Source organism: Lutra lutra, chromosome 16, assembly GCF_902655055.1.
Source record: "Lutra lutra chromosome 16, mLutLut1.2, whole genome shotgun sequence".
Taxonomy (NCBI): Eukaryota; Metazoa; Chordata; class Mammalia; order Carnivora; family Mustelidae; genus Lutra; species Lutra lutra.
In genome coordinates, this window is record NC_062293.1 from 17,532,564 (window position 1) to 17,559,211 (window position 26,648).

General features: G+C 50.4%; 1 protein-coding gene across 6 annotated transcripts; it reads left to right on the forward strand.

Moving 5' to 3' along the window:
* Window positions 1–206: 206 nt before the first annotated feature.
* Window positions 207–18,329, forward strand: GOSR2 (golgi SNAP receptor complex member 2). 6 transcript variants are annotated; one of them, XM_047708019.1, is made up of 6 exons: window positions 458–574; window positions 6,873–6,937; window positions 8,376–8,484; window positions 9,302–9,434; window positions 11,845–11,985; window positions 15,184–18,329. In XM_047708019.1, exons 1-6 carry the CDS (start codon window positions 546–548, stop codon window positions 15,343–15,345), a joined length of 639 nt encoding a protein of 212 aa, XP_047563975.1. In that variant the 5' UTR covers window positions 458–545; the 3' UTR covers window positions 15,346–18,329. The 6 variants fall into 6 exon arrangements, with proteins under 6 accessions (XP_047563977.1, XP_047563974.1, XP_047563979.1 ...); XM_047708020.1 differs by having other exon boundaries at window positions 8,379–8,484; XM_047708018.1 differs by lacking the exon at window positions 8,376–8,484 and having other exon boundaries at window positions 257–574.
* Window positions 18,330–26,648: the final 8,319 nt, after the last annotated feature.

Sequence of the window (26,648 nt, forward strand, 5' to 3'; positions counted from 1 at the left end):
CTCCCACAGCACACATGACACATGATAACCACTCATTCATTGTGAGTTTATTGAAAGGATACATGGCGGGGGGGGGGGGTTGCTGTAAGCGGACAGATTTGACATAGGAGAAGCTTGGGTCACAAACGCCAACGAAGAACGAAATCCGTAGACGCACAGTTGCGCAGTTTACAGCGAAGCCCACCCCCAAGGCAGGGCAGATAACCGCCGGCTTTCCCACAGCCTGGCTCTGAGGACCTCACGTCCGTCCTCTCCGACTGCCCTTGCCAATGCCTGACTCGATGCTGGAGACCGCCCTCGGCCCAAACCTATGCTTCCTCGTTCCCGATCTGTGGCAGTCCCTCTGACTATACTTGGCCTTCTCGTCCGGGGCTCTCCTCCCCTTGTCCTCCTCCTCTCTCGCCAACACCACCAGCAAGGCGCGCGTGGGGGCAGCCCTGGCCGGCAGGAGGGGCGGGTCCTGGGACCGGAAGCCGGAAGCCGGAAGCGGGGCTGTGAGGACGTGTTCCGAGGAAGCCAGGGCCGGACCCGGCGGGGCCGGCGACATGGAACCGCTTTACCAGCAAACGCACAAGTGAGGGCCGCGTTGGGGCACGGGTGGGGGCGCAGTCAGGCTGGGCGAGGCCGGCTCCCCTGGGTGGGGCCTCGGGGCGTCCGCCATTGTAGAGGCCGAGTCCTTTCGCCGGGGCGCTGCCCGGGGAAGCTCTGAGTCTCTGGCGGGATGCCCAGCTCAGCGGCGGATGGAGAGTCTCCCGCCTGATGCGTGGGGACGTGGGGCCGGACGGCTCCTGGGATCTCCGAGGCAGTGACTACCTGTCAGGTAGACTAGGAGAAGGGAGAGTCACACTTACAGGTTATACTACTTCGTCTAGCACCTACCAACTCGGTGCTCTTGGTTGGTAGAGCTGGTGGGGAGTCAGAGCCCCTTCACATAGTTTACTATTTATTTAGAACAGTTAAGAGACGTCCGAAGAAAGATCTAAGATGTGACAAGATGGGATGGAGGGTAAATGAGCAGGACAAATGGAATCTTCTTTAGCAATTTAGAAAGATCCATCATTGGACTAAGGTCGTCAGAAATTCTAAGCTTCATTGTAGCTCACAGCTCCTAAATGCTGTCAGCCCCTACTCTTCGTTCACACTAATAGTGTTGCTGCTACACTTTTTTCCCTTTTATTCTGATATGGTTTATACTAGAGGCCATAATGATGAAGTGTTTGATTGGTCGAGTGAAAATAGAGAAACTATTTGTAATGGTGTTAAAATGACAGGATTTGCTCTCACCCTGGAAGCCCTAGTCTTATATAAAAATTATAGGAAGGGACTTTAAAATTTCCACCTGTGAGTCAGTTGGAAAAAGAATGACAGTTCTCATGATGCTAAGGAAGGCCTGTCTTTTACAGTCTGTCTTTTACAGACTGTCTCTTCTATAGTCTGTCTTTCCCCTCGAGTGCTGAACCTGGGAGTTCTGATTCTAGACTTCTTTGCCTTGTTTTTCTGGTCTATATAGTATTAGTTTGGGGCCGGTTAAACTTCGAGGCTCCTTTCAGCTTCATTACTGGTGATTGAATGTCTTAAAGAGGAAACACAATTCTGTGAGCATCAGCAATTAACTTTTGTAGTTGCAGAAATTAATGATTGTAGCTGAATTGACACAGCAGTAACTGAGCATATGAATTGTACTGGAACTTTGACCCCAGTTTGTGGTTATCTCTTGCGTGTCCCTGAAAGTACATTGAGATTAATATTTTAAAGTTATGTATCTTGAAAACTCCTGAACCACCTGAGCACCAAGTGAAAAAAAAAAGATGAAAATCAGAATAAACACTTAAATAGTACTGCATTCGGATGAAATTTATAGAGGAATAAGTGGCCAGGCTTCTATTTTTGATATTCCAGTGATTGTAAAGGTGCGCATACTTGTCCCTTATATCGTCCAGCCTCATACAATGCCCTGCATCTTATCATCCCTAGAGATTCTGATTCATTAAGTCTGGAACACAAGAAGCTCTATTTTTAACAAGCTCTCTGAGTGATTTTGGTGAGCAGTATAAAAACCATTACTTTATCTCAAGACCAGTCCTTCCTTTTTTTGATTTTACCTTCTGGTGAGAGGCTAATTGTAGGAGAGTCAAGGCCAGGGAGATGAGAATGACCAGATGGTTCCCACTACTTTTAAGTAAAGGTTTATGTGATGCTATGTAGGTTACACAGCAGTTTCATACTTCATTTGGGTCTCTGAGCCTTTAAATAATTGTGATTATTAGTACGCTGTTTTACCTAAGACGGAAGTGCCAAGGATTTAAGTTGCTTGTTTGTGGTCCCTCAGCCACTACCTAGTGGATCCAGAACTTGGAACCAGTAACTTAACTCTAGAACTGTTTCCTACTCACAGTGACCAGATGCAGTGTGGATACAAAGTGGGTGTATATGAAGGAGGATGACGGTAGTTAATGGACTTTTAAAAAGCAATTACATTCTAAAATTCTTCCTAAATCTTCTACAGACTTTTTTTTTTTTAAGATTTTATTTATTTATTTATTTATTTGTTAGAGAGAGAGAGAGAGCACGAGCACAGGCAGGCAGAGAGGCAGGCAGAGGCAGAGACAGAAGCAGGCTCCCCGCCGAGCAAGGAGCCAGATGTGGGACTCGATCCCAGGACTCTGGGATCATGACCTGAGCCGAAGGCAGCCGCTTAACCAACTGAGCCACCCAGGCATCCCATGACTTTTTTTTTTTTTTTTTAAGTCGGCAACAGTGACTTGCTATCAGATCCCTCTGCTTGTTTATGTTATTACCCAAGCCCTCCACGGCCCCCGTGCGAGGACAGGGCTAGCACTTCCGGTTTCTAGTGTCCACACCCCTAAGTCATACCTGTGTATCACTTGTTCCTTACTGGCTTCAAGTTCTGTCTGAGTTCCCAGTTCAGTTTAAAACACATTTCCCACCTGGCATATAGTAGTTCCCACCGTCCCATTCATACTTGCTTTGTTATTTTGCATTTATTTCATCTCAAGCGTGAAATATAGGGATTGGAATCATTTTCTTGGCTCTATCTCTTCTAGTTCATTCAAATATGATAGAGCTTAGATGGGAAAAGACAGTAATGTTTGCCTACAAATAAAGTTTATCTGTTTTAGCTTAGAAAATATTAACAGCCACCCAAAGGGTGTCTACAGGGTGGGTGTTGCCATCCTCTCTCCCTCTGTCTTCATAGAATTTAGGAACTGAAAGTGGGGGTGGTGGTGCCTGAGGGGCTCAGTTGGTTAGGCGTCCAACTCTTGGTTGCAGCTCAGATTGTGAGATTGAGCCTGCTGTTGGGCTCCACGCCCGCTTGGAGTTCCCTCTCCCTGTCTGCTGCACCCACCCCTCACTTGTGCACGTGCCCGCTTGCTCGCTCACTCACTCACTCTCCAGAAATTAAGAGAAATAAAAGAGCACACCGAGCTGAAATCTGTCACCTTCAAATTTGGACCTTTTGGCTCTGGATCTTTCTTAAGGAGTAGCAGTGGAGAACAAATCCGTTCCTCTTTGTGTATGTTAACTCTAGATTTTTGAAGAGCACCAGCTGCCCCGTTTAATTTAGGTGTCCCCCCCCCCTTTTCTTTCTTCAGAGCCTTACTGTCACTAGCTCTTTTGACCATTCCTCTCCGTGACTTGACTTCTAGACTCTTTCCTGGTCATCTTGTTCATTCATCTTCCATTAGGAGAAACCTTTGATAGACAGGGTCCTTTAACAGATGGTTCCCAGAATGAAGTGCCATTTGATAGCATATATCAGATTTTTAAAAAAAGTCTCAAGTCAAAATACTTTTCATCCCTGACCAATTTCATCTTACTATTTTGGCCTAAATGAAAAATGTTAATCTTGTTTTGTGGTACAATTTCCTAATCACTCATTATAGCACAGAGTCATGTGCAAATTTCATAAGCATAACTTGGTTTTTTAAATAATTTTTTATTTTTTATTAACATATAATGTATTATTAGCCCCAGGGGTACGGGTCTGTGAATCGTCAGGCTTACACACTTCATAGCACTCACCATAGCACGTACCCTCCCCAACCACCCTCTCCCTATTCCCCTCCCCCCGGCAACCCTCAGTTTGTTTTGTGAGATTAAGTCTCTTATGGTTTGTCTCCCTCCCCACATAACTTGGTTCTTTAAAAAAAATATGAACAAAACATAGAGCTAGAGACAGTCCTGTGGTAGAACGCTGGGAACCTTCCCTAGCATTCCTTGGGTACCATCATGTAGCCTGCCATGAAACCCTCATCCTTACAGTTTAAAATACTTGTCAATCCAGTGGGAGAAATGCAATATCTCATTATTTTTAATTTGCGTTCTCCTGATGACTAGTCAAGTGGAGTATCTTTTTATATATCTAGTGACCATTTGGGTTTTCTTTTCGGTCAGTCGTCTGTCGTCCAATTTACACAAGTGCTTTGTTTGACTTTTCCTATTGACTCACAGCATTTTTCTTACATGTTCTAGACGTTAGTCCTTTCTCATCTAGTCCATATACTTTCCAGTCTCCGCCTGTCTTTTTTTTTTTTTTTTTTTTTAAATAGTGCTTTTGCTATAGAGAGGTTCCTTAACGTAGTCAGATTTACTAGCCTTGTGGTTTGTGAGGTTTGGGGGATAGTTTTGTTGTTTGTCTTGTTTAAGAAATTCTTTAACCCAAATCATAATAAATAATACATATTATGTATTATACATAATACACATTATGTATTATACATAATACATAAACCGAATCATAATACATAATACATACATGTGTTTTCTTCAGAAAGCCTTTTTTTTTTAATTTAAATTCAATTAATTACCATCTAGTGTATTATCAGTTTCAGAGGCAGAATTCATGAGTTTCTTCAGAAAGTTTTGAAGCCTCGCTTTTTCCCATTTGGGCTTTGAACCATCTTGAGTTTATTTTTGTGTATTATGTGAGATACCGTCTTCTACATGCATAACCAACCAAGCCTTTGGCATTGATTGTAGTCACTTTTTTTCCCCACTCATTCATGTCACCGAGTCCCCAAACACGGAAGACTCTTTCTAGCCTTAGTTCTTTGCTCTTGGGTCAGCGTTGGGGTCAGGGTTTGTCTGTCTGTCTCTGCACTGCTACTGTATTGGTTTTATTATTACGACTTTTTAATGAGTGCTTGTAGCAGGTGGGACTGGTCATCTCTCTCATACTTACTTCAGAGTTGTCTTGGGTATTCTTTGCCCCCCCTTTTATTATGTTAATTTTCAGATTTGCTCTGTGAAGCTACCCTCGAAAATCCACCTCACTGCCTGCACGCAGGCCTTCTGTGAAATCCTAATTCTCCTTTTCATCAGCATTGCCGTGCGGTCCTCGACTGCTGCTTTTGTGGGAACCCTGATCCAGATGTTGGTTAAGTCCAGCCAAATTCCTACATCTGCCTCCAGATCTCCACGCACCCTCATTCTAAACTGTCACGCTTTCCTTACTGGAGTTGCCGTCTGGTCCCTCCATCTCTGGTAGTGATTTCTAATTTCCTCCCTGGGCCATGGGTCTCACCCAGTACACTCAGAGTCATTAGAGAGTTGGCCTTGCTTCTGGCGCATGGGTCACGTTTAGAGGTTGCAGGAAAGCCCTGGAAAAGACAAGAGGAAGTTGAAACCAAATTTGGGCTCCTTTGCTTGCATTGGTCAGTTTGGGTTCACTGTTTGTGGTGCCCGTGGTGGAGGATGGCTGCTGACCCTTCCCACAAGGGTTGGCGATGATACAAGAGCGCAGCAGACTCCTTCGCTGTGCCTCTAAGGTGGTGAGACCAGAAGCCCCAGCAGGTGGTTGTCGGGGACAGCATAAGCAATATTCCAGGCCTGATCACAGAGGCCGCTAGGAAGGGCTCCGAGGGTGACCTTGGCCAAGTCCAGGGGAGCCTCTGGAGAGCGCCCTAGGGCCTGATGTCTGGGGCCATGCTAGAGAGCCAGGGCCCAGGGTTGCATTTCCAAACGAGATAGCTATCACCTGATATTGCCAGGGAAAGATGTTTACCAAACAGGAGATCCCTATCTTTCAGGACCTTCTCTGATCATTTTCTCCAGCTAATCGCCTCATCCCTTCTTCCCTGGCTCCCCTCAGCCCCCGACCCCAACTCTCAGGCCAGACACCCTGCTTGTAATCTACATGACATGCCATTTTACATATCGTTTTCTTCATCTCTTCTCTCACCAGATCATGTCTCCCATCTTCAGAATGATCTTTGGAACTCGCTTCACCACTGCCACCCCCCCAGTACCCCCCAGATTGCTTGGCACCACTGTTCCTCAGCTTCCTTTTTGTTTATACTTTTGTGTATGAGTGCTCTCTCAGCTCTTCTTGGGACTTGTCATGTCTCTCTGGCCTCTCATTCCTAATTACATTGTTTCTCAAGGACAAGGATTATATCTGTCCTGCCCTTTGACTCTCCCTAGTATAGGCCAGTGCTCAGTACATTGGGTCAAAGAACAGAGAGTGGGATTGGCTGGGTCCAGATTGAGGTTTATCACTCGCTGTGTGACCTTGAACAAGCTACATAACCTTTCTGGGCTTCAGTTGTCTTATTTACAAAATGAAGATGATAATGGTTCTTTCCTCGTGGGGTTATTGACTTTGCAGAATGTCTTAGATGCGCCAAGCGTCCGATAAATGCTGCTGGTCGGAATTATTATTTAATATTCATGTTAAAATATTAGAAACCCTGCCAAAACGTGTGGCCTAAAGTGCCACTTACAAATTTTACAGTTCAGCGATGCTGTCAATTTAGATCAGTTACATGTTGGCATCAGAAAACGTGTCTTTCCTGACCGAAGCACTGTTGATTACTCCCGTCTCACTCATTTCCTCTCTCTTCCTTTGATAGGCAGGTCCACGAGATCCAGTCTCACATGGGACGCCTGGAGACGGCAGACAAGCAGTCTTTGCACTGTGAGTAATTAACTATGGAGGCCAGAGTCCTTTCTCTGATGACACGGTGCTAATGGGCTGGGTTTCCTGACCGCATTTCTGCCTCAGGAGCTTAATGATTCAACGCAGAATGAGTTCTGTTGTTAGGGTGGACAGAAAAACCCTCTGGCAAAGTCCCTGACTTCCCTGATTGCTCCCTGCGGAATCCCACAAGTCTTATCCCCCATTACCCCTCCACTCAACCTGACATGCCCCTATGGGAATGGACGTTCTTCTCTCCTCCATCTATCTTAATCTAATTACCAAGCCCTTAGAGGAATGTACTCCATACCAATTCGGAGATGTTTAACTGGAATTGGTCATTTCTGCTAAGCTGAGGGCTGTGGCTTTTTAGGAGGATTACTCAGAAACAAATAGCAATATTAATTAGTTCAGTTCCCACACCAAGGTTTCTATGGAGACAAGTGCTGTTTTTTGTTTTGTAGTTTCTTTGCTGTCAAAAGAAAAGGTTGTCTCTCAAAGCTGGTTGGATAGGCTCCACTGGTTCCCCACACGCCATGGAGGCCACCCCCTCACCTCCCTGCCCGGCTGTCAGCATGCCCGATTCTGTCCGCTCGTGCCTCTTTTCCACAGCTTCCAACGCATCTCTGGGTTCTATGCCCACCTTGTTCTCATCAAAACTGTGTATGTTAGCTGTAGGCTGGACAGTTCTGGGGCAAGTGGTCTGGGTGCTCTCCTGTGCCCAGACTAGTGTCCACGGGCTCTGTTTGCCTTCCCAGTATTTCCACTGTCACACGATTAAAAATGGAAAAGCGGGCATTTTGACCGTTTATCAAAAGGAATAAGGGAAATGAGTGTATTTATCATATCTTTACCTCTGTAGAATCTTTCCTGGGCCTTTCCTAGTGGTATTTGGTCTATCTGGGAATGTCAGCATCAGTCTGCCCAGTCTTACGGAAAGCCTTCCGGGAGTGGGTGTCTGTCTTTCACACACTAATCTTCCCCTTTGCTTTTTTTTTCTTTTAACCTCATTACTATAGGGAATTCACTTGGTAGCCTTTTGACTAGATATTTATAACTCGTATCTGAGAATAATCTCAAGGGAAAAGAGACCTCATTCTGTTTCAGACGATATTGCATTTTGCTTAAAATATTTCATTTCTAAAGTCAAGAAATTTATTTCTGTAGATTTATCTAGCTTTTTAAAAAATTGGCATTGTTAGGGCTCTAACAGCTATGTATATGTGTGTGTGTGTCTGTGTTTAGAACAACATTTACAGAGTCACTTAGTATAACTTGAAGTTTTTCCAGTTACTCACTGGTATGTGCGTTTTTCTCCCTTTAAGAGGTGTTTCTTTGAATTTATTGGATATGGAAAAAAGATGTGTTTAATGCATCCCTCTCATTTCAGTTCACTGTCTCTTTTCTGGCAATTATTCTTTTTTTCTCTTCGGTGCAGTAGTAGAGAATGAAATCCAAGCAAGCATAGACCAGATATTCAGCCATCTAGAACGTCTGGAGATTCTGTCCAGCAAGGAGCCCCCTAACAAAAGACAGAATGCCAAACTGTGAGTGCTCTGATACCCTCAGCCCATCAGGGGAGGCTGGCGAATATTCTTGAAAATCCATTACAGATTGAAAAACTGAGACTCTGTAAAGATACAGTTTTCCTAAAGGGCACGATTCCATTTCAGTGATGCTTCCTCAGAATTAAAAACCCTGTGAGGTTAGCGGCTCAGAAGCCTCGTGTCTCCTCACATTGGGTCGTTTGGAAATTTTACATCCAGTGCTGTTTTTCTGACCAGACCCAGGCCTCTTGAAGTGTACTGCCGTCAGAGAGGTTGGCTCTGGCCTTTGGTTCCCGCTGCCTTCTTGGGTTGAAATGAAATCTTGCCCTTAATCACTTGAATCAGTCTGTTTATAATGAAATGCCGGTCTCATGTTTGATACCCCCCCATGAAATTGAATTGAAACCCCCCTCACCACCTCCACCCCAGCCCCTGCTCCCAGAAGTTTTATGAAACTTTGTTGATGCTTTACCGGAAAGATGCCCTTGGGCTTCTTCTTGGAAAGTGATACAACCCGTAGAAGGTCAGGGAGAGGTCCTTGAGCCTGCTTCCTGTCACCTGTTCCCTGTCAGGCATCCAGACTCAGAGACCAGCAGATGCTTAAGGAAAGCTGCTGGAGTCTCGTGGGCTACACCCAACTGGAACCACAGGCTGCTGCTCTTATTCTCATCATCCTCCCTCAAAATCAGATGATTTTGGCGGGGGTAACATGCAGCGGTGTAGGGAGAAGCTAGGAGACATCTTGAATACAACGCCTGGCCACAGCAAGTGTGCGGCCCCGGGCTCCTGCAATGTAATCTCTCTCCATCAATTCCAGTCGTGTTGACCAGTTAAAGTATGATGTCCAGCACCTGCAGACCGCTCTCCGAAACTTCCAGCATCGGCGATACGCCAGGGAACAGCAGGAAAGACAGCGAGAGGAGCTTCTGTCTCGCACGTTCACCACCAACGTAAGCCAGGCTCTGGGGTGGGGATCCGCGGGTCCGTGGCAGTTCCCTCGCACTGCGGCGGGGGTCTTGGAGCTTCATCCTTTCCAGGGGGTGTCTGAAGCCCCCTGAGGAGGAGGAGGAGCCTAAACGGAAATGACAGAGGCTTTCGTGCCTTGCCACTCACACGAGACCTAGACAGGGAATCTCCTTTGCTAATACAAAAGCCCGAAAAGGAAGCAGTCATGTCGAGGGAATGGGCAGAGGGGAAAATGACCGAGGTCAAAATGGTTCGACCGAAAGGTGGAAGTTCACATGGTGGAAGCGATTTTTTTCTGATCAGATAGAGCCGGTGATGAGAATGGAGATGGTCTATCAGGAGGGCAACATTCCAAAGCTGCCTTCTGGAAGTGCTTGTCGCTGTGCCATGTCTGTGCGTGACTCCAGGGTCGGACACATGGAAATGTTTTTGCCCCAAGTCTGAGCAGCAATTTGGAGGAATTCGTTAACAGACACATACTTTGTTTTGGACGGATTACTTAACTTTGAGCCTGTTCGAAAGTGGCCTGTTGGTGTGCATGTTTGATTTTGGGGACACCCTTGGCCCTGCCCTTGAGTGTCTATAGGATCATTTCCTGCACATGGCTGTAGAGCACACTGGCCTTTTTCATGTCCTATAGCCGATGTTTCCACCCGGCGAGGTGGGCTTGGTGGTCATTTTCTCTTCATTTTCTAATGAGGTCTTAGCTTTCTCTGCCTGTCAGAGTTCAGATCAATCCATGTTTCACAGGCATCTGTTTCTTTCCCGTGTCCCCACTGGCAATAAAGTTTGCGGAGTGTTCCAGAATATGCCTGCATAGTTTTTGCTCCTCTAGGGTAAGCAGTCACATATCGGTGATTAATAATCCGACAACACAATGAGGACGTGTTGGTGGTAGAGCTGTAAGCATAGTGGCCTTTCCTTTTTTTTTGTATTTTTACGTTTTCATAGCTGCCTTTCAGAAGTATAATGAACTATACAGCACACTGAAAGGTGTGTGGGCCTTTGGTAGTCATGGCGTTGGGTCTTCAGGCCTGTTTTAAGGCCAGGGACAATAGTTCAGAATTACTCTTGTTGCCTACCAGCTTGGTGAGCTGCAGTGCACAGGGCGTCCTTAGCACAAACTGACTTGCCAGATGAACTACTTACTGGTCAATGCTCATTAGCTGTTAGAGGGTAAGAACGATTTGCATATAAAAGGCATTCTGCTGATGCTTGTCAAATGAGAAAGGGACATTCGTTGATTCATTCAAACCCTGGAGTCCTGTGTCTGCCCCCCAGCCCCTGCCGAGCGAGCGTTGGCTGTGTGCAGAACGCTGTGGAAGATGCCGAGAGTAAAGCTCATAAAAAAAACCCGGGCCGGGGCTCCTCCCTATGAGGTGCTCCTGTGCGAGCTGCGGGGACAGAGTGCAGGTGCGTGAGAAATGGTTCCGAACCTGTGCAGCAGAGGAGAGGGGGTGTAGCCTCTTGGTGGTGATTGAAAGAGGTGAGAAGGGCACAGCTTGCCAGACCGAAGAGTGTGCCGTGGTCAGGAGGCAGGAGAGAATGGAAGCACGGCCAGTCCCAAATGACTTCTGTATACAGTCCCCTGTGGTGTAAACTGAGAGCCCCAGGACCGATCTCAGGGTTAAGAGGGGGCCAGGCTCCGCATTCACTAGTGGGCTGCAGGCCCCGCCGGACTTAGCAGCTCACCATGGCCTCGGGCAAGCTACTCCACTTCTCGGCTTCCGTTTCTTCTAAAATGGGGACACTGTAGTAACCATGTCGTCATGTTAGAATGAGGATTAAGTGAATTCAGGGTAGCGCACGCGCAGAGTGGAAACCGCTTGATCATTGTGTCCGTCTTCCCTCCCTCCCCTTCTTTACAGCCCTTTCTTGCCTGCTTAGGAGAATTGTCCCATTCAGGCCACCGTTAGGCCTTCGACGGGAAGCCCGGGCTTCTCTATCCTGAGTCTCCATCTAGCAAACATTAGTGAACATTTAGTGCTGAGTTCAGAGAAAGCCAAGGAGAGGAAGTGGGGAACCAGCTAAATTCCTAGAGAAGTAGTCAGAGAAAGCCTTTAGGAGAAGGCCAGCGAGGCCTTGAAGGACTGATGCTTTTCCCTAAGCAGTGGTCACGGTGGAGCCGGTGGAGAGGCAGGAATGGACGGACCTTGGGTGCGACCTTCCTCCGCAGAGTGCCAAGTCGGAGGAAAGCTGTTCTTCCTGGGCGCGAGCAGAGGCCACCCCAGGTCTTGGGTTTTTCCTCTCTCTGAGGCACCTTGATTCTTGTGTTAGTCCCTCTGCTCTTCCTCCGACTTGGCCTTGGCCGAAAGGCAGAGCGTCCAGGTATTGCGGGAGCCCAGGAGCTGACCAGCCTGCAGCGCTAACCCGGTGCCTGCGTCTCTCCCACAGGACTCTGACACCACCATCCCAATGGATGAGTCGCTGCAGTTCAACTCCTCCCTCCAGAAAATTCACCACGGCATGGATGACCTCATTGGAGGAGGGCACAGTATTCTGGAGGGACTGAGGGCCCAGAGACTGACCTTGAAGGTGGGGGCCCTTCTGGGGGACAGGGAAGAGGCCCCTGGTTTTGGCCTCATCCAATAGTTTGGTACCTGTGTTTACATTGTGGTTCCATATCCTCGCATTCTGAGATTTTGACGGAGTCTGGGATCCTTCTGTTGGAGCTGAATCATTGTGAGGCCACAGGTCACCACGCTCCCTTCGCCAGTAGCTATTTCTTGCACTCACAGCAAAACCTAATTTGGCCTCTCTTGGTAACTAGGTCCTTTTCCATTTACCAAACCCATCATGAAAGTGGCTGCCACGAAAGGAACCAATAAGACCAAGAAATTCCGGTTTTAGAGATGACAGAATCCATGAGTCTAAGACGGTAGATGCGGCTGTACATGGTGCCTCCCCCTCCTGCGGCTTCCCGGAGAGCCCCCGCTGTGGACCACCTTGAAACCGAGACCTTTTGTGCTCCTGTAACTGATCCCCCGCTGGTGGGGTCTTAGGGCCGCCCTGGTTGACCAGCACCTGGTCACCAGTTCTAGAGCACCGGGTGCTGACCCACAGCACTCTCCTTAGTCACAGGTGTTTCTAGAAGCCCTGCCTCATTGGCTGAGACTCAAACTGCCCCCCCAATGCTGCCCCCCCCCCCCCGGGAGTGGTTTATAGAAACATTACACAGATTCTGATGTCAGTCCTGGTGTTTCTGCCTCAGCCCTTTTCCTGTATCAGCCCTGATGGATAATGGGGTGTGGGCCGAGCCTGTTATCAGGGTGTGGTCCCCTGTGAACGCAGCACTCCCAGCCACTGAGCTGTGAGAAACAGTCACTCGGAAGTGTGAGCTTTATCTTAGTTTTTGTTGGACGGCGTTGAGCCTGTCAGCTCTGCAGGACTTTTGGAGGGAGCCGAATAGCCCCGGCCATCTTTACTGGGGACAAGGTCAGGCGGGCTGTTGAGGGACACTTGTCCTCCTGTCGCTGGCCACGGGGCTTCTGATGGTCTGGAAGCGTGGTCTCCAATAGCTTCACAGGTGCCCTCTTTCCAAGCAGCCACCTGCGGTAATCACAACTGATACATGATGATTCATCAGCCCTTTCTTTAGAAAACTGCCCATATCCCAGAAAAACAGTAAAACCCTTTTGTCTATTTAAAGTTAAGAGAGTGTGCGCAAGAGCAGGGGGTGGGGGCAGGGGGGCTTGGAGACGGAGAGGGAGAATCTTCAGCAGGCCCCGTGCCTCTCAGGGGCTCGATCTCATGACCCTGAGATCATGACATGAGCCAAAATCAAGAGTTGGACGCTAACCAACTCAGCCCCCAGGCGCCCCTGGAAAACCCTTTTTAGGACAAGACTCACCAAGTCGCGCTAACATCGACCTGGTGGGGGTTAGTTGAGGCTTCTGGTTGAAGCCAGCATTTACTTCCCAGTGAAGTCTGGTGTCACAGGGGAGTCCAAGCTGTCCCCAGAAAGAAGTGCCGGGAAGCCTGCGAGGCGGGTGGGGTTGGAATGTGAGGTTTCTAATTTGTTTTCCTCTGTGCACCTACTACTGCCTACCTGTCTCTTGTCTCTTGATTTCCACCACCCACCTCCAACCCCGCTCCCATTAGGGGTTTTCCATCTAAACCATTGGGAAGGAACATAGTGGAGAGCATGAAGGAACTGAGCTGTGATCTGGAGAAATTTGTGGTTGGAAAGGAATACTTTTTTTTTCTTTTTTAAATTTATGTTCACTTTCAGGTGATTTTAGAAGCTTGATAGGGCGCTTCATACAGTGATGAAATCACCTGCTCTCAGTTAAGCAGAGCCTAGTGAGACCTAAATTTTACCATCACTGTCATGGAAAAAACCCTCCTCAGCCAACAGTAAAGTTGGACTCGAGAGGTCGTACTTGAGAGATCCCTCTCTGTGAGGCTCGTTCGTCATTGTCTGGGCTGAACCTGGGTTTTGAATTCCTGTCTGTGATGCCTCGTGTTGTTTTCACTTCTGCCTCTTCTCTCCTCATTAATGCATTCTTCGTTTAAAAGACCCGTGGAGGGCATTAGGGCAGATGCCATCGTAAGGTTACAGTGGGTGGGGTGCGTGGAAGGAGGTTAGGGTCTGCCCCAGGAGTCGTTTATACTTGTTACTTCATAAGAAATTGAGTGTGCTTATGAGCAAAACTTAGCAGAGAGGAAGGGCAGGCTGGGTGGTGTGGGCTATTGATTTAGGAGTAAATACCCTTTTGGTTTTGGTAGCGTTTATGTAAGGGGTCGCTGTGTTGGTGTCTGTCATTCCACATCACCCATGTCAGACCGTTTGGTAAACATGGATGTTGGCCCACATGTTACATGCCAAAGAATCCTAGAGGTTTCTATTCTACAAGGTGAACGGGCTGACAGCCAGGATTTTGGAGTTAGGGAGCAGAGGAAGAGTTTTTTGATGTTGCCCTTTTAAAAAAAATACATAAAACATTCCAATGTAAAAAATTTTTCTTGAGGTATAATGTACTTGCACGTGTACAGATCTGATTTGTGCGGGTCATTGAATTTTGGCAAACACACACCCTTTGTAACTCACACTTCTGTCCTGACAGAGACCATTTCCATCAGCCCTGGACAGTCCCTCCTGCTTTAGCCAGCCAGGCGACCCCTCCTTCCAGGCAGCCATAAAGTAGTTTTGCCTGTTACTGAACTTCATATAGATGTATTTGGAAGTGTGGCTTCTTCCTCTCGGGAGTGTTTTCCAGGCTCTTCCACATTGTTCCATGTCAATCTTTAGGTTCTCTTTATTGTCAGGTAGTATCCCCATTACGCCGATTCACTGAACATTGTCTACCCATTCTCTGGTTGATGTACTCCTGGATTGTTCCCAGTGTTTGGCTCTTCTCCTGTTTTCTTTTAGAAGCTTTATGTTTAATTCTGTGATCCATCTCAAATTCATTTTTGTGCATAATTTGAGTTGAGACTCTTCTCACGTAAGCCACGTATCAGATACGTAGGAGATGTGTGTATATGTGTCCGTGATACATATGTGTGCTAGAGTCTAGTGTCCCAGGACATTGGTGGAAAAGACTTTTCTTGCCTCCTTGCTTTGCTCTGGTACCTCCATCAAAAGTCATCAGAGCATAAGCGTGGATCTGTTTCTGATTAATGCTGCTTTTCATATACTTCAGGCGTGACCAGGAGACTGCGTATTGGTAAAGTCCCACTCTTTGGCAAAAATGAGTTGATCGTTTTTCTTTCTCTGCCTCTCTGCTTCAGGGGACTCAGAAGAAGATCCTCGACATTGCCAACATGCTGGGCTTGTCCAACACAGTGATGCGGCTCATTGAGAAGCGGGCTTTCCAGGACAAGTACTTCATGATCGGTGGGATGCTGCTCACCTGTGTGGTTATGTTCCTCGTGGTGCAGTACCTGACGTGAGCCAGTTACACCCCGCGGCTGCGCATCGCTCCCACCGCGCGAGGGTCCGTGTGAGAGTGTGTGCGAGAGCGAGACGGGGGGCCCGGAGGCTGCCTTCCGAAATGTATGCCCTTCTTCACTGTGAAGACCACTTGCAAGTCATTGTGATCTGTAACCTCATGGAGGTTTCAAACCTGCTCTGTGTTCTGTGATACCTCGGAGGGGGAAGTGAGTGCCACCAAGATGCACGGTCCTTAGGAAATGAAAGAAGTACCCGTTCTCTCTCTCTCTTTCTTGCCCTTACTTGGGGGAAGGAAGTGACATAAGGGGAAGGGGTGAAGAAGGAAGGAGGAGGGAAAGGATGGCTTTGTCGGTTTTGTCCGTGTAGCTGATGTGCACCCTGGGAAGGCTTTCGTCATGAGCCCTGCAGATAGGACTGTCTACTTTGACATCACCTGGCCGTTCTGGCTCCTAATGGGTCGGTCAGAGCAGAAGCAAAACAAAGGAGGGGAAAGAGGTCTTCTTTCCCTGCGTCATTGTAGCACATGGATTTCCCTGCCCTTGCTACTAGCTCCCCCCCAACCCCCAGTGACATGCAGATGACTAACTGCCAATACTTGTCACCCTTTCCTTGGAAGCAGCCACCTAGAGGAGACAGAGGCACTGATGCTATTGAAGACAGCAAGTAAGATTTTCCACATTAAAGTGGTTCAGTGTCGGTCCTTTCTAAAGTGAGGCCAGTGTTATTCCCTGAGAATGTTCGGTCTTGAGACCGAAGACCCTAATCACTGATTTTTTTTTTTTTTCTCTTTCCCCAGAGGTTAATAGAATGGGTGGCTTTGTAGTTCCCAGGACTGTAGCCTGGCGTCACCCTCAGGCTCTGGTGGGCCTCTGCCCCCAAGAAAGTCACTTTGCTCCAAGGTTAGTGTTGGGTCCATTAGGGTATCTTTTCTAGTTTTAGTGTCTCTGATTCTCTGGCTCTCTTCCCTTCTCTGAAATCTAGTAGCTGCCAGCCAGACCCCCATTCTGCCCAGCTGGTATGGGCAGGGGCCACCATGGAGACGTCCCTCGTGTCCTGTAGAGTCTCTTTTGTTAGGGACTGGGACCTTTTTCCTTGTCTGACCAATCCCGGATAGGGCTGTACCAGTACCTGCTGTAGTGTGGAACTGATGGTAAAGCCAGCCTCTGTGTCATGGCCAGGCACTGCAGCTGCTAGAAGGACCCGGTCAGCATGTGTTTTCACCTGTCACAGGCCCTACCACGCCCTGGGCTCAGTAGCCTTATGGCAGGACATAAAATAACACTCGGCATTTCCCAGAACTGGAACCTTGGTCAGTATTAACTGTGCCTGGGCTTGTCCTGCCCCACCTGCGTCCTGTGTTTGTTTTTTTGTCACCTGGATGGTCACCTGTCTTCTCTTCCTCTTCTGTGTGTTCCAGTTCACCTCTCTTCTTACCTCCCCCTGTTTGTGCAGCAGTGTTGGTCCTCCAGGCATACCTTCTGGCGAATGTGTCTTCATTATCACAGATTTTTAACATGCATTTTCCCTGGGGCTGATTTCACACTTGGGCTCTCCGTTGCTCTTACCCCTCTGCGCTAAGCAGGGGCCCTGGATGTCCGAAGAAGGGGGAACCTGTGGCTTGCGAGCCCTGCCAGAGTGAGAACGGTGGCCTGGAAGGTAGACAAGAGTCAGCATCTTTAGACCTAGATCTGACTTCGGGGAGGTGAAATTTCCTGCACGCCCAGCACCCCGGCCCACGCAGGGATCCTTAGCAGTCCATAAAAACGGTTCCATAAAGTGGATTTTTAAACTGCACAGACCCAGTTGTCCTGTTCCCTGGGCATCTGAGGATCCTGCCAAAGAGCAGCTTTTAGAGGAGGGTGCATGAGGAACAACGAAGCCCCGCAGACCTGGACTCAGGGCAGGGGCCGGGCGCAGAAACTCCCCCGGCACCCCACCCCGCAGTGCCGATGTGATCGATATGTTTGTAGTGTGCACCAGCGTGTTTCCACACTTGCCTCCCCAGTGAGTACAGGTCTGGGTGAACCAGAAGTAAGGCTTTCTGTCCTGCTGTACTTTGAGAGCCACTCTCCCTACTTTGTAATAAAAGTTAGGAAGGGAGTTCATGGGTCTTTACTGCCTGGGACTAAGGAACAGCAGTCACAGCATTTCTGGAGACCCAGGGGCCCTGAGATGGCACAAGCTGGCTTTCAGAGTCCTGCGAGAAACACACCTTGGCCTAACTCGGTGCTCCTGTCTCTGCAGCACCAACCCCCCCCACCACCACAACCCAGGGAAGGGTTCCAGGCCAGGGAAGGAGCACCCTCTAGTGGAGCTGGGGTGAAGTCTGAAGTCAGGCAGGTGCGAGAATGTCCAGGGGACAGCATCTTTGACCTTGTATAGGATTTGGACGTGGGTGGGTTGTCAAAGAACTTGGGATTATCTTCATTCCGTGGAGCGACCACCTTAAGAAAAACCAAACTCAAAGACCCAAGTAAGTAGGAGAGTCTTGATTTTTAGATGAGACTTCCCTGCTGGGATTTCCCGAAAAGTCTTTTGCCCTGATGGATTTAGGTGGGTTTGATTTGCACATTTGGATTCACACCTGTTGTTTTTGAAACACGTCAGTTAAATAAAGTTGAGATTGTTACTTTACTTAGAAAATTACCTTTTATAACTAATGACTCCTTTTATATAGTTTCCAGGCTAGAGATTCTCAAACACTGCTCCATGGCCAGGGCCTAGGCTGGCTGCCTTAGAAGCAGCTGGAAAACTTTTCTGAAATGATAGATTCCTGGGGCCTATCCCAAACCTTCTCAAGTAGAGTGCTTTTCAAGCCTCGAAGGTAGTTCTGATGTGTGTATTTTGGAACCACTGTCTTTTAGACTTTTAGAAGGCATTTGTCTTAATCAAAGATGATCTCATTTGAAAATACTGAACTAGGTGGGCATATATGTATAAAGAGCAAAACCTATCAAGTCCAAAATAAAGTCTCATTTGTTTATATTCTGTCTTATTCCAGAAAAGATTTGAGGAGATTTGCAGGAACGAACTAGAACAATGCAAAAGGAAGAAATGAGGACCGAGAGCAAATCAGAGTAGAGTGTCATTACTAAGGAGAAAAACCCAAATGCGGGTCACGACCCCTTCCAGAACTCTTCTGGGTCTGGTTCAGAGCCCCAGCAGCCAGAGCAAAAAGAGAAGCAGGATCTGTTACTGTCTTAGTGCAGGTGGGGTTGTCGTTTGCTCAGAGGAAAACCCAGACCCTTAATACTGCTAGCTTGTGTGTGGCCCTTACTGGAAGTCAGGTATGGTTATTCTCCTGGGTCACCCCTCTGCTCTTCACAAACCCTCCAGATCACGTCCTGTGTTATTCCCATTGTGCAAGAGGCTGAGATGTAGTGACTTTCTCCAGGCCACACATCTGTCTGGCTTCATAGCCCAAGTTCATAACCATGGCACCGAGGTGCTTCCCGTGTCGGAGATGGGGGGAAGGGGATGTAGGCAGTATGCCAGGATTGAGAATAGGCTGTAAATTACTTGTGCCTCACAAGGGCAGGTTCTCTGTCCTAAAGTATTTTCCTTAATGAGGGGCAGAGAGGATTTGTGGGGTAAGTTTCTGTAAGTGGTGAATGGATGCTGTACTTGGGCTTCGCCACAAAGGGGCGGCATAACCCTATCTGTGGCTGGGCTGCCCAGTGGCAGGCTCTGGCCCTGAGGCCCGGTATGTTTGGAAGGGGAGGAAACAGCCATACACTTGGTTTGGTTCCTTTTAGATACAAAATTCTCTGCCCAGTAGTGGCTCTGGGCTGTTCCTTGGGGCTCTCAGGATACGGCCAAAAAAGACCTGAAATCTTAGTTCTGATTTTCAGACTCCCCTTCCGTTCAGTCTTTCCCTCAGCACGTGGACATTATTGTAAACAAGCATGGAAAACATTCCTCAAAATGTGTGTTGGTTCCTACCTCCCTTTTTATGTCCATTCATTTCATGTGGCACATGGGACTGGAGGGAGATGAGATGGGGGAAGGGAACCTGGTAGGTCCTTGGTGCCCTCTAGTGCAGGTGGTAAGTTCCCTGCCGTAGGAACCCCCTGGGGCCACACTCTACCTCTGTCCCCACCCCCGACTTCCCATGTCCTTCTGGCACAGGGTTCTCAACCTTGGCTCTATGGGGATTCCTTCTGGAGCTTTTAAAAATGCCGTGTGGGTCCTACCCTGATCTGATGTAACTGGCCTGGGGTGCACCCTGGGCATGAGGAGTTTTAAGGGTTGTCTAAGGTCATAACATGTAGACAAGAGTGAGAAAGACAACTTTAGTTCTAGAGCATTCAACCCAAGGTGAGGGTGTCCCCACCGTGAACTTCCCCATGGCCACACCAGGGTACTACTGCCCTGACCAGTGGGGGTGGGCTTCGGGAGGGTAGAAGGGGCCAAATCCTTCCTGGCCAGTGGACCCCCCGCATTGACTGATGCGTCTGCGTCCCCTGAGTAAAGCACCTCAGTGTCACAGGCCAGCCTCTCGCTGTTATCTCTGGGGCTCCTCTCACCCCTCCCACCCTCCCTCTCCCCAGTTCTGCATCCTCCCAGGACCCCTTGGTCTTAGAATCTCCCATACTCTTGCACACCTGCATCTTTGCATGAGATGTTTCCTCTGGGATGTGCCCAGATACCCCCACGATGCTGTGTCCCCTCCAAGAAGCCTGTCCCCTAACCCCAACATACCCCTGGCACTCCCCATCTGGGGAATGGCGCGGGTTATCTGTGTCTTCACTGTGGGGACGTGTGTGCATCCTGTGTATGGAGTAGGGGTTCAGTAGCAGTTGAGGTCACTGGCCTGCAGGAGGGCCTTGATGAGCCCAGCCCTCTCAGATAACCAATTTCTGAGAAATGGGTACAATGGCTCAGCAAAGCTTTTGTGGCCAGGCCAGGAGGAAGCCAGAAGGTTCACAGCCCCTGATGCCACTGGCCATGTGCTCTGGTTGAAGTAAAAGGGAGAGAGGTTTGGGACTTGGTGAGCAAGAATGCGTGAAGGACTGTTAGGGGAGAGACAAGTTGGGGGACCAAGTCATTCTGGCTTTAGAGCCCAGAGTCCTGACTCCTGGTGACCTTCCCAGGCAGGAGTGAATCGGGACGGTTGGCCAGCTTGGCTACACTAGAGGCGGAGACCACCCTGACAGATGCAGAGCACCCAGGAGTTGGGGGCTGTGACCTTGGAGGCTGACCTCTGACCTAGAGATTCCGCTAGTGGGGGCTCATCGACCCCTCCTGGGCGCCCGTGGTGCCTCCTGGCGAGCGGATGTAGCCTTGACCGGGCCCTGCAGCCAAGCCCGCCTGGCGCCCCAGTCCTTCAGGACCCAGCCAGGCGTGCGCCAGGCACCCTGTTCACTGTTTAAGGGCCCACGTGGGTTGGATGCAGCCCGTCTCTCTGCAGCTGCAGGGAGGAGACAGGAGGCAGCCATGAAGGCCCGGAATCCAGGGTGCAGGCAGCAGTCTCAGCTTTCTCCTCCTAGAATGGGGGTAACCCCTGACCCCCATCCCTTCCCACAGCAGATGTGGGGCCCAGGTGATCTGGTGTTTGTAGAGACTCAGAGGACTGGGGTCACAGCTGCTTCCTGGAGAGCTTACCAAGTCCAAATTCGGGATCTTGCCCCCAGAGCTGCAAACTGCTTGATCCTGGGGGCGGCCTGGGTCTCAGGGTATTTGTTTGAATTTTCCAAGAGCATCTTCTGTGCCAAGGTTGAGACCTCTGCTCTACATGCCTTGCAGGTGTGGCCTGTGGTTATGCCCGTCTAACTGGGAGGACAGGAAGGGCTCACCTGAAGCAATTGGAGGGCAGAGGGACCTGTAGATGTGCCCAGGGTGAGGGACAAGTGCCTAGAGTGGCTAACTGGGAGAAGCTTTCTGGGAGGGCGAGGTGGAGCCCACGCAGGGCCCAGTTACCGAGCTCCAACCACCTGAAGCTGCTGAAGGCGACGAGGAGCACTGCTAGGCTTGATGCGCGGCGTCCACTTGGCTCCCAGCTTCTTGGCAGAAGCGTTGCCGCTCAGAAGCCTGAGAAGCTCGCAACGGAGCCAGATGGCTGGTGGGCAGTAACTCCTCTGAGGCGAGCAGGTGTGCCCTGTGCAGACTGAAGGCCATGCTATCCCTTCCCTCCCCCGTTCAGCCAGGGCAGTGGGCTCCCTGTTCCTGCCCCTGGGAATGCGTGGGCAGAGCCCACCCTCTGGCTCTACTCACCTCTAGGCCCCTCTCAGCAGGCCTGCTCTGCTAAGAGTTTCTTATGCCCAGGGTACGTGCAGGGACAGAGGCAAGGGATAGGGAGTTAGACCTCTGTAGGAGGGGGGCAGACTCACCACTGCCCCTCTGACCTCTCCATGTCAGCATGAACATCAGCAAATAAAACCCTGAACTCCTGCGTGTTGTCCAAATTCTGGGTGCTATAGGCACAGGGTGGGTGTGAATTCAGGGTCCACGAGAATTTCTTCCAGGAACCTTCTTTCTCCCTCCGATACTCCCTTGGCAGAGGGCAGCCTCTCGCCACAGTCCAAGGGCCTCTTGGATTAAGAGCAGAATTCCAGAATGGAAGTCGTGGCCGTCTCCTTCCATGAGAAAACACTTTGGAATCAATTTTCGGAGGTCCCCCGATTGGGAGGGAACAGCGCTTAGTGAAAGATGTGGAAGCCTGAGATATTCACTTCTGGCGGAGGGGAGAAGAAAGGTCAATCCTAGTGTTGTACCCTCTTATGACAAAAAGTCAATTTAATAATAAGGAGGCGCTGGGGTGGCTCAGCCTGTTGAGGGTCGGCTCAGGTCCTGATCTCGGGGTTGTGAGAGCAAGCCCCTCATTGGGCTCCATGCCCAGCAGGGACTCTGCATGTCCCTCTCCCTCCTCCTCTGCCCCTCCCCCTGTTCATGCTCTCCCCTTCTCTAAAATAAACAAATCTTTAAAAAAAAAAAGTGGTACAGGAGATATCACGGGGTGGTGATAAGGGCCAAACAAGTGGGTTGAACACCAGACACTATTTGTCCAGACGGGTAGGAGTGGTGATGGAGCACTTCCTAGAGGAGGGAGGACTCAAGCTGTATAGAGAATGGATTAGTGGCCAGACTGTGGTACTGACATATTCCTGGGGAATCAGGGAGGAACGCTTGAGTCTCAGCTGGCTGGGTTTGGGGTGTCCTGTGGAACGTGGGTAAGTATTGGGTGGGAAGCAAGAAGGGGGTGACAGGAGGTGCTGGTGTGGATGGCAGCATAGGGATCCCTAGCTGTCCTCTTTCCTGGAACCAGAATTATGGGAAGGAGCCCTGCTCATGCCCTGGACTCTGGACCCAGAAGCTCAGTAAAGAGGGATGCGTGCTCGGAAGGCAGCCTCCTCTGGCGTGTGGGCAGGAGAGCGGGCGTGCTGGAGCTCTGGGTGGCCAGTCTCAGAACACCCAGCAAGCAGGACTCCCCTGACCTGGTGAAGCCATAAATGGGCTCGGCTATGAGGGGCCTGGCCCAGCTGCCCAGCCTGGGAACCCCCAACAGCTCATTTTCTGGATGGTGACCTAGTAGAGAAGTTAGCCTGGTGCGGGGTGCGGACAGGCTCAGCTCCCCTGGGAGGACCTGATGCCCAAGGACCTTGTTGCATTTTCTGACCTGCGACGTACGGTGCTGGGGGTGGTGCCGTGCTCTTTGGGGTGCAGGTGGGAGATGTGGCTTAGAATCCTGACTTTTCCGCCCTTGGCAGGGGACCTTGGACCTCATCACCCTAACCTGTTTCTCTGTGTCTATCACGGAAGTAATAATGCTACCGAATGGTGGTTCCTATGGCCGCACTCCAGAATGTGCCAGAAAGTGGCAGTGATTTGTAAGGTGGCGGGAGAGTTTACGTGATGGGAACCAAGCAGGCGTGGGTGCGCAGCCCAGCCCCATCCCTTATCAGTGGTGTGACCTTGAGCAAGTCACATCCCCCAAGCCCCTGTTCTCTTCCCTTCTAGGGATGAATAGCGCCCATCTCCCAGGCGGGCAGAGGCCAGTGAACACTGCCTGGTAGGTGAGGTGCTCATGCCGCGGCCGGGCGGCGAAGCCAGTGGCCGAGGTTGTGTTGTTGTTCATCCGCATTGCAGAAGACCTGAGTCTGGTCCCTCCCTCTTCAGCTCGCTGTTTTGGGTAGCCCAGGGTCTGCTGTCCCCACAGAAAGTACCACCAGTCTCCTCCAGTTGGACCATGTTTGTGGATAGGTACCGTGTGGCTGTCATACTGAGCTTGGTGTCAGAAGCCCTGCGTTCAGCTCCCCACTTGATCAACCCCCCATCTCTTTCTCGACCGCAGTGCCCTCCTGTGTGAAACGGCGATGGTAGGAACGGCCTTCCTCAGCAGTGTAGTGAGGACAAAATGATCAGGCGTGTGGGGACCAGCGAGGAGGCTCCGGACTGCGAAAAGCAGCCTCCCCAACTCCAGATAGCTAAGCACTGAGAGCTGTGGCGCCGCGGCGGGCTGCAGGGCAGGGTGAGTCAGGGCTCGGGGCTATGCACGCCTCAAGGCCAGGCCAGGGACGGCCTGGGTGCCCTGGGGGTGGTGGAATTCTGGGGAAGGGAGGGAAGAGAGCTGAGAGTGATGGTTGAAAGGGCGGACGGGCACTGTCGCCCGCTCACGTTCCTCAGTTTACTCAATAACGAGTACACGAGCACCCACCATGTGCCAGTCATGGGGCTGGGCCTTGAAGTACCCACAAGGTCCCACCTGGGGGAGGGGTCTGCTGTTGTGTAACAAGTCACCACAAATACAGGGGCTTAAAACAACACTCAGTTGTTCAATCTCACAGTTTCCAAAGACCTGGAATGAGGATGGGCCCTGGCCCCCTCTGCTCCATGGTGTTGGGGCCTCAGCTGGAAGATGCCAAGACTGGGGAGGAGAATCCTCTGTAGGTTCGGTCACACGTCGCTGCTTGATGGCCACGAGCCCTGCAGTGGGGGCTGTGCCTGGACCGCCAGCACGGGCTGCTCCTTGCGGACCACCTTCCTCCCAGCCTGGAGGCTCCCAGAGCGAGCAGCGCAAGGGAGACAGCCAGGTGGGAGCTGTATGCCTTTATGACTGAGTCTCAGAAGCCACGTGGTTTCAGTTCTGCCCCACTACGTGGGCTGTGCTAGTCTCAAGGCCCCTACCGCGTCTCGGGGGAAGAGTGGGGGTCACAGTGTTAAGAAGAGCGGGTGGGCTGGGATAAACCCATGGGCCTGGCCGTCTCTGGAAGACAGTCTGCCACACTCCCTTGAATAATACGCATATCTAGGCCACAACAGAAAAATGGCACAAACTCTATTACCACCAGGCCACCAGAGACACTGGGGGAGGCTTTGGGCTGAATCCCCAGATGAGTCAGATTTGACTGGCATGCGGCTTGGAGGAAGGGCTCAGAGGGAAGGGTGTGAACAAAGAGGTGTGCCCAGGAGGGGCAGAGCTCAGGCTTGGGGCTGAAGGCCAGACACAGGGTTCCTGAAAGTTAGGTTCAGTACTCTCTGCCCTCCTCCATTCCCCACCCTTCTGCATGCAGTAGGCACTTAATAAGTATTGTTTGAAGTCAGAGTGAACAGTGTATATCAAAGTGGGCCTCCTGGAAGAGGTGTGGGATGATCACAGGCAAGAAGTCACTTTTTTATTGTAGGAACCTGGGGTCCTTCTTCTTAGTTGCTGGCTTTTCCATATTTTTTAGTGTCTCTGAAAGAGTTCCTGGGAGCTGGTAGCAGTATCCGAGTTACTTCACTTTCCTGTCCCTCACCCTGGGCGGGATTCTTGGGTCCTCTTCCCCTGCCTCCTGGACCCCAACCCACATTCTGCTGGCCCTGTTAGGGTGGGGAGGAGGCCACGGGCTGAGGAGCCTGGGATGGAGATGGCAGAGGGAGAGTGAAAGGGTCAAGAGGAAGGGGGTGGGGAGGGAGGAGACAGAAGATTAAGTGGGTAAGTGTGTACAGTACCGGAACCCAAACCCCACGTTACAGGTTGCTTTTTTCCTTGACACTTGTCCCAGAGAAAGGCCCAAATTAAAATAGCACTTACTGGAAATGGCAGAGTAATTGCAACAGGCAGCGGATTAAGTCCATCTCCCGGAGCAAGCAGGGCAAGTCATAAGCTTCAGGAACGTCCCTCTGTGTGCTCAGATACCGCGGAGCTCAAGGGCAGGAGGGCCCGGGGCAGCAAAGGCTGGCCGTACGGGGGCTGTCCCAGCATCGTGCCCATCTCAGACTCTGTGCAGCAGAAGAGAAGCAGAGTAGAGCCTGGATGTGTCTCTGGGGGTGGGGTGGCGGTGGGGGTGCCACTCTGTGCCATGGCAGTGTAGTTCAGTGGGCTGACATGTGGGGCTGAGATGAAAACTGTGGGGTTCCAAATCCCGGGAGAGAGGAAGAGTGGAGCTGGAAGGGGTCTCAGGGACACCAGGGCTGAGGAGAGGGAGCACTACCTGCAAGGAACACTCGGGGAGAGGGACTTGCTAGGGGTCATTCATCTAGCTGGTACTGGTCGATCTAGAATCGGAGGGGAGGTCACCCACTCCTGATCCAGGGCTCCTGCCATTTCATCCTGCTGCCCATGGACATTCTCACCATGCCCCGGCCTGGCCCTAGTTGGTGGCCCTCAGCCCAGCTACAATCCCTGTGGCCTGGTGCTGTGCTCTATTCTTATCAGGCACAGCTAACTTGGGGTGGCAGCCCCAAAGACTTCTGATCTGGGGGCATCTCCCAAGGCCCCTCAGATATTGATATGAACTGGTGGACACATTGCCAGATCGTGATGACCCTGAGGGGACCCAGACAGAGGTGGACAGAGCCCATGGCCCACAGCTGGAATCGTGGGCTCCAGCACTGCCCACTTGCCGCCATAAGGGAGCCTGGTGGTAGATGGCATTCTCCCTATTATCCGTTAGACTATATCTCATCCACCCAGAGTCTGTTTCCATGGTAACAGCAAACTCCTTACCCATCATTTTCATCCTTAAAGATTCCTACCCCAGCTGCCTGCGCCTGGGCTCCTTGCCCAGCCGCCACACCAGGCACAGCTCCAGACCCCAGGTTTAACGGTAAATTGTCAGGCTGCCAGTTAGGGCCTCCTGGGAGGGGCCTGGTAACTGGCATAGCCCTTGAAAATGACCATATAATCACTTCTTAATTGGGTTAGGAACTTGCTCCCAGTGGCCCCCTCTTGCTCCTGCGTCAGGGCCACCTCCCTCCTCTCCTCTGGAGCTTAGCAGTGGAGATCTTCCCCACTCCCCTCTGCCCAACCTCCCAGACCAAGAGAATGCTAATCAAGGCTGCTCCGAAGCCAGCTGCAGCTGCTAAGGCGGGTGGGGGGGTG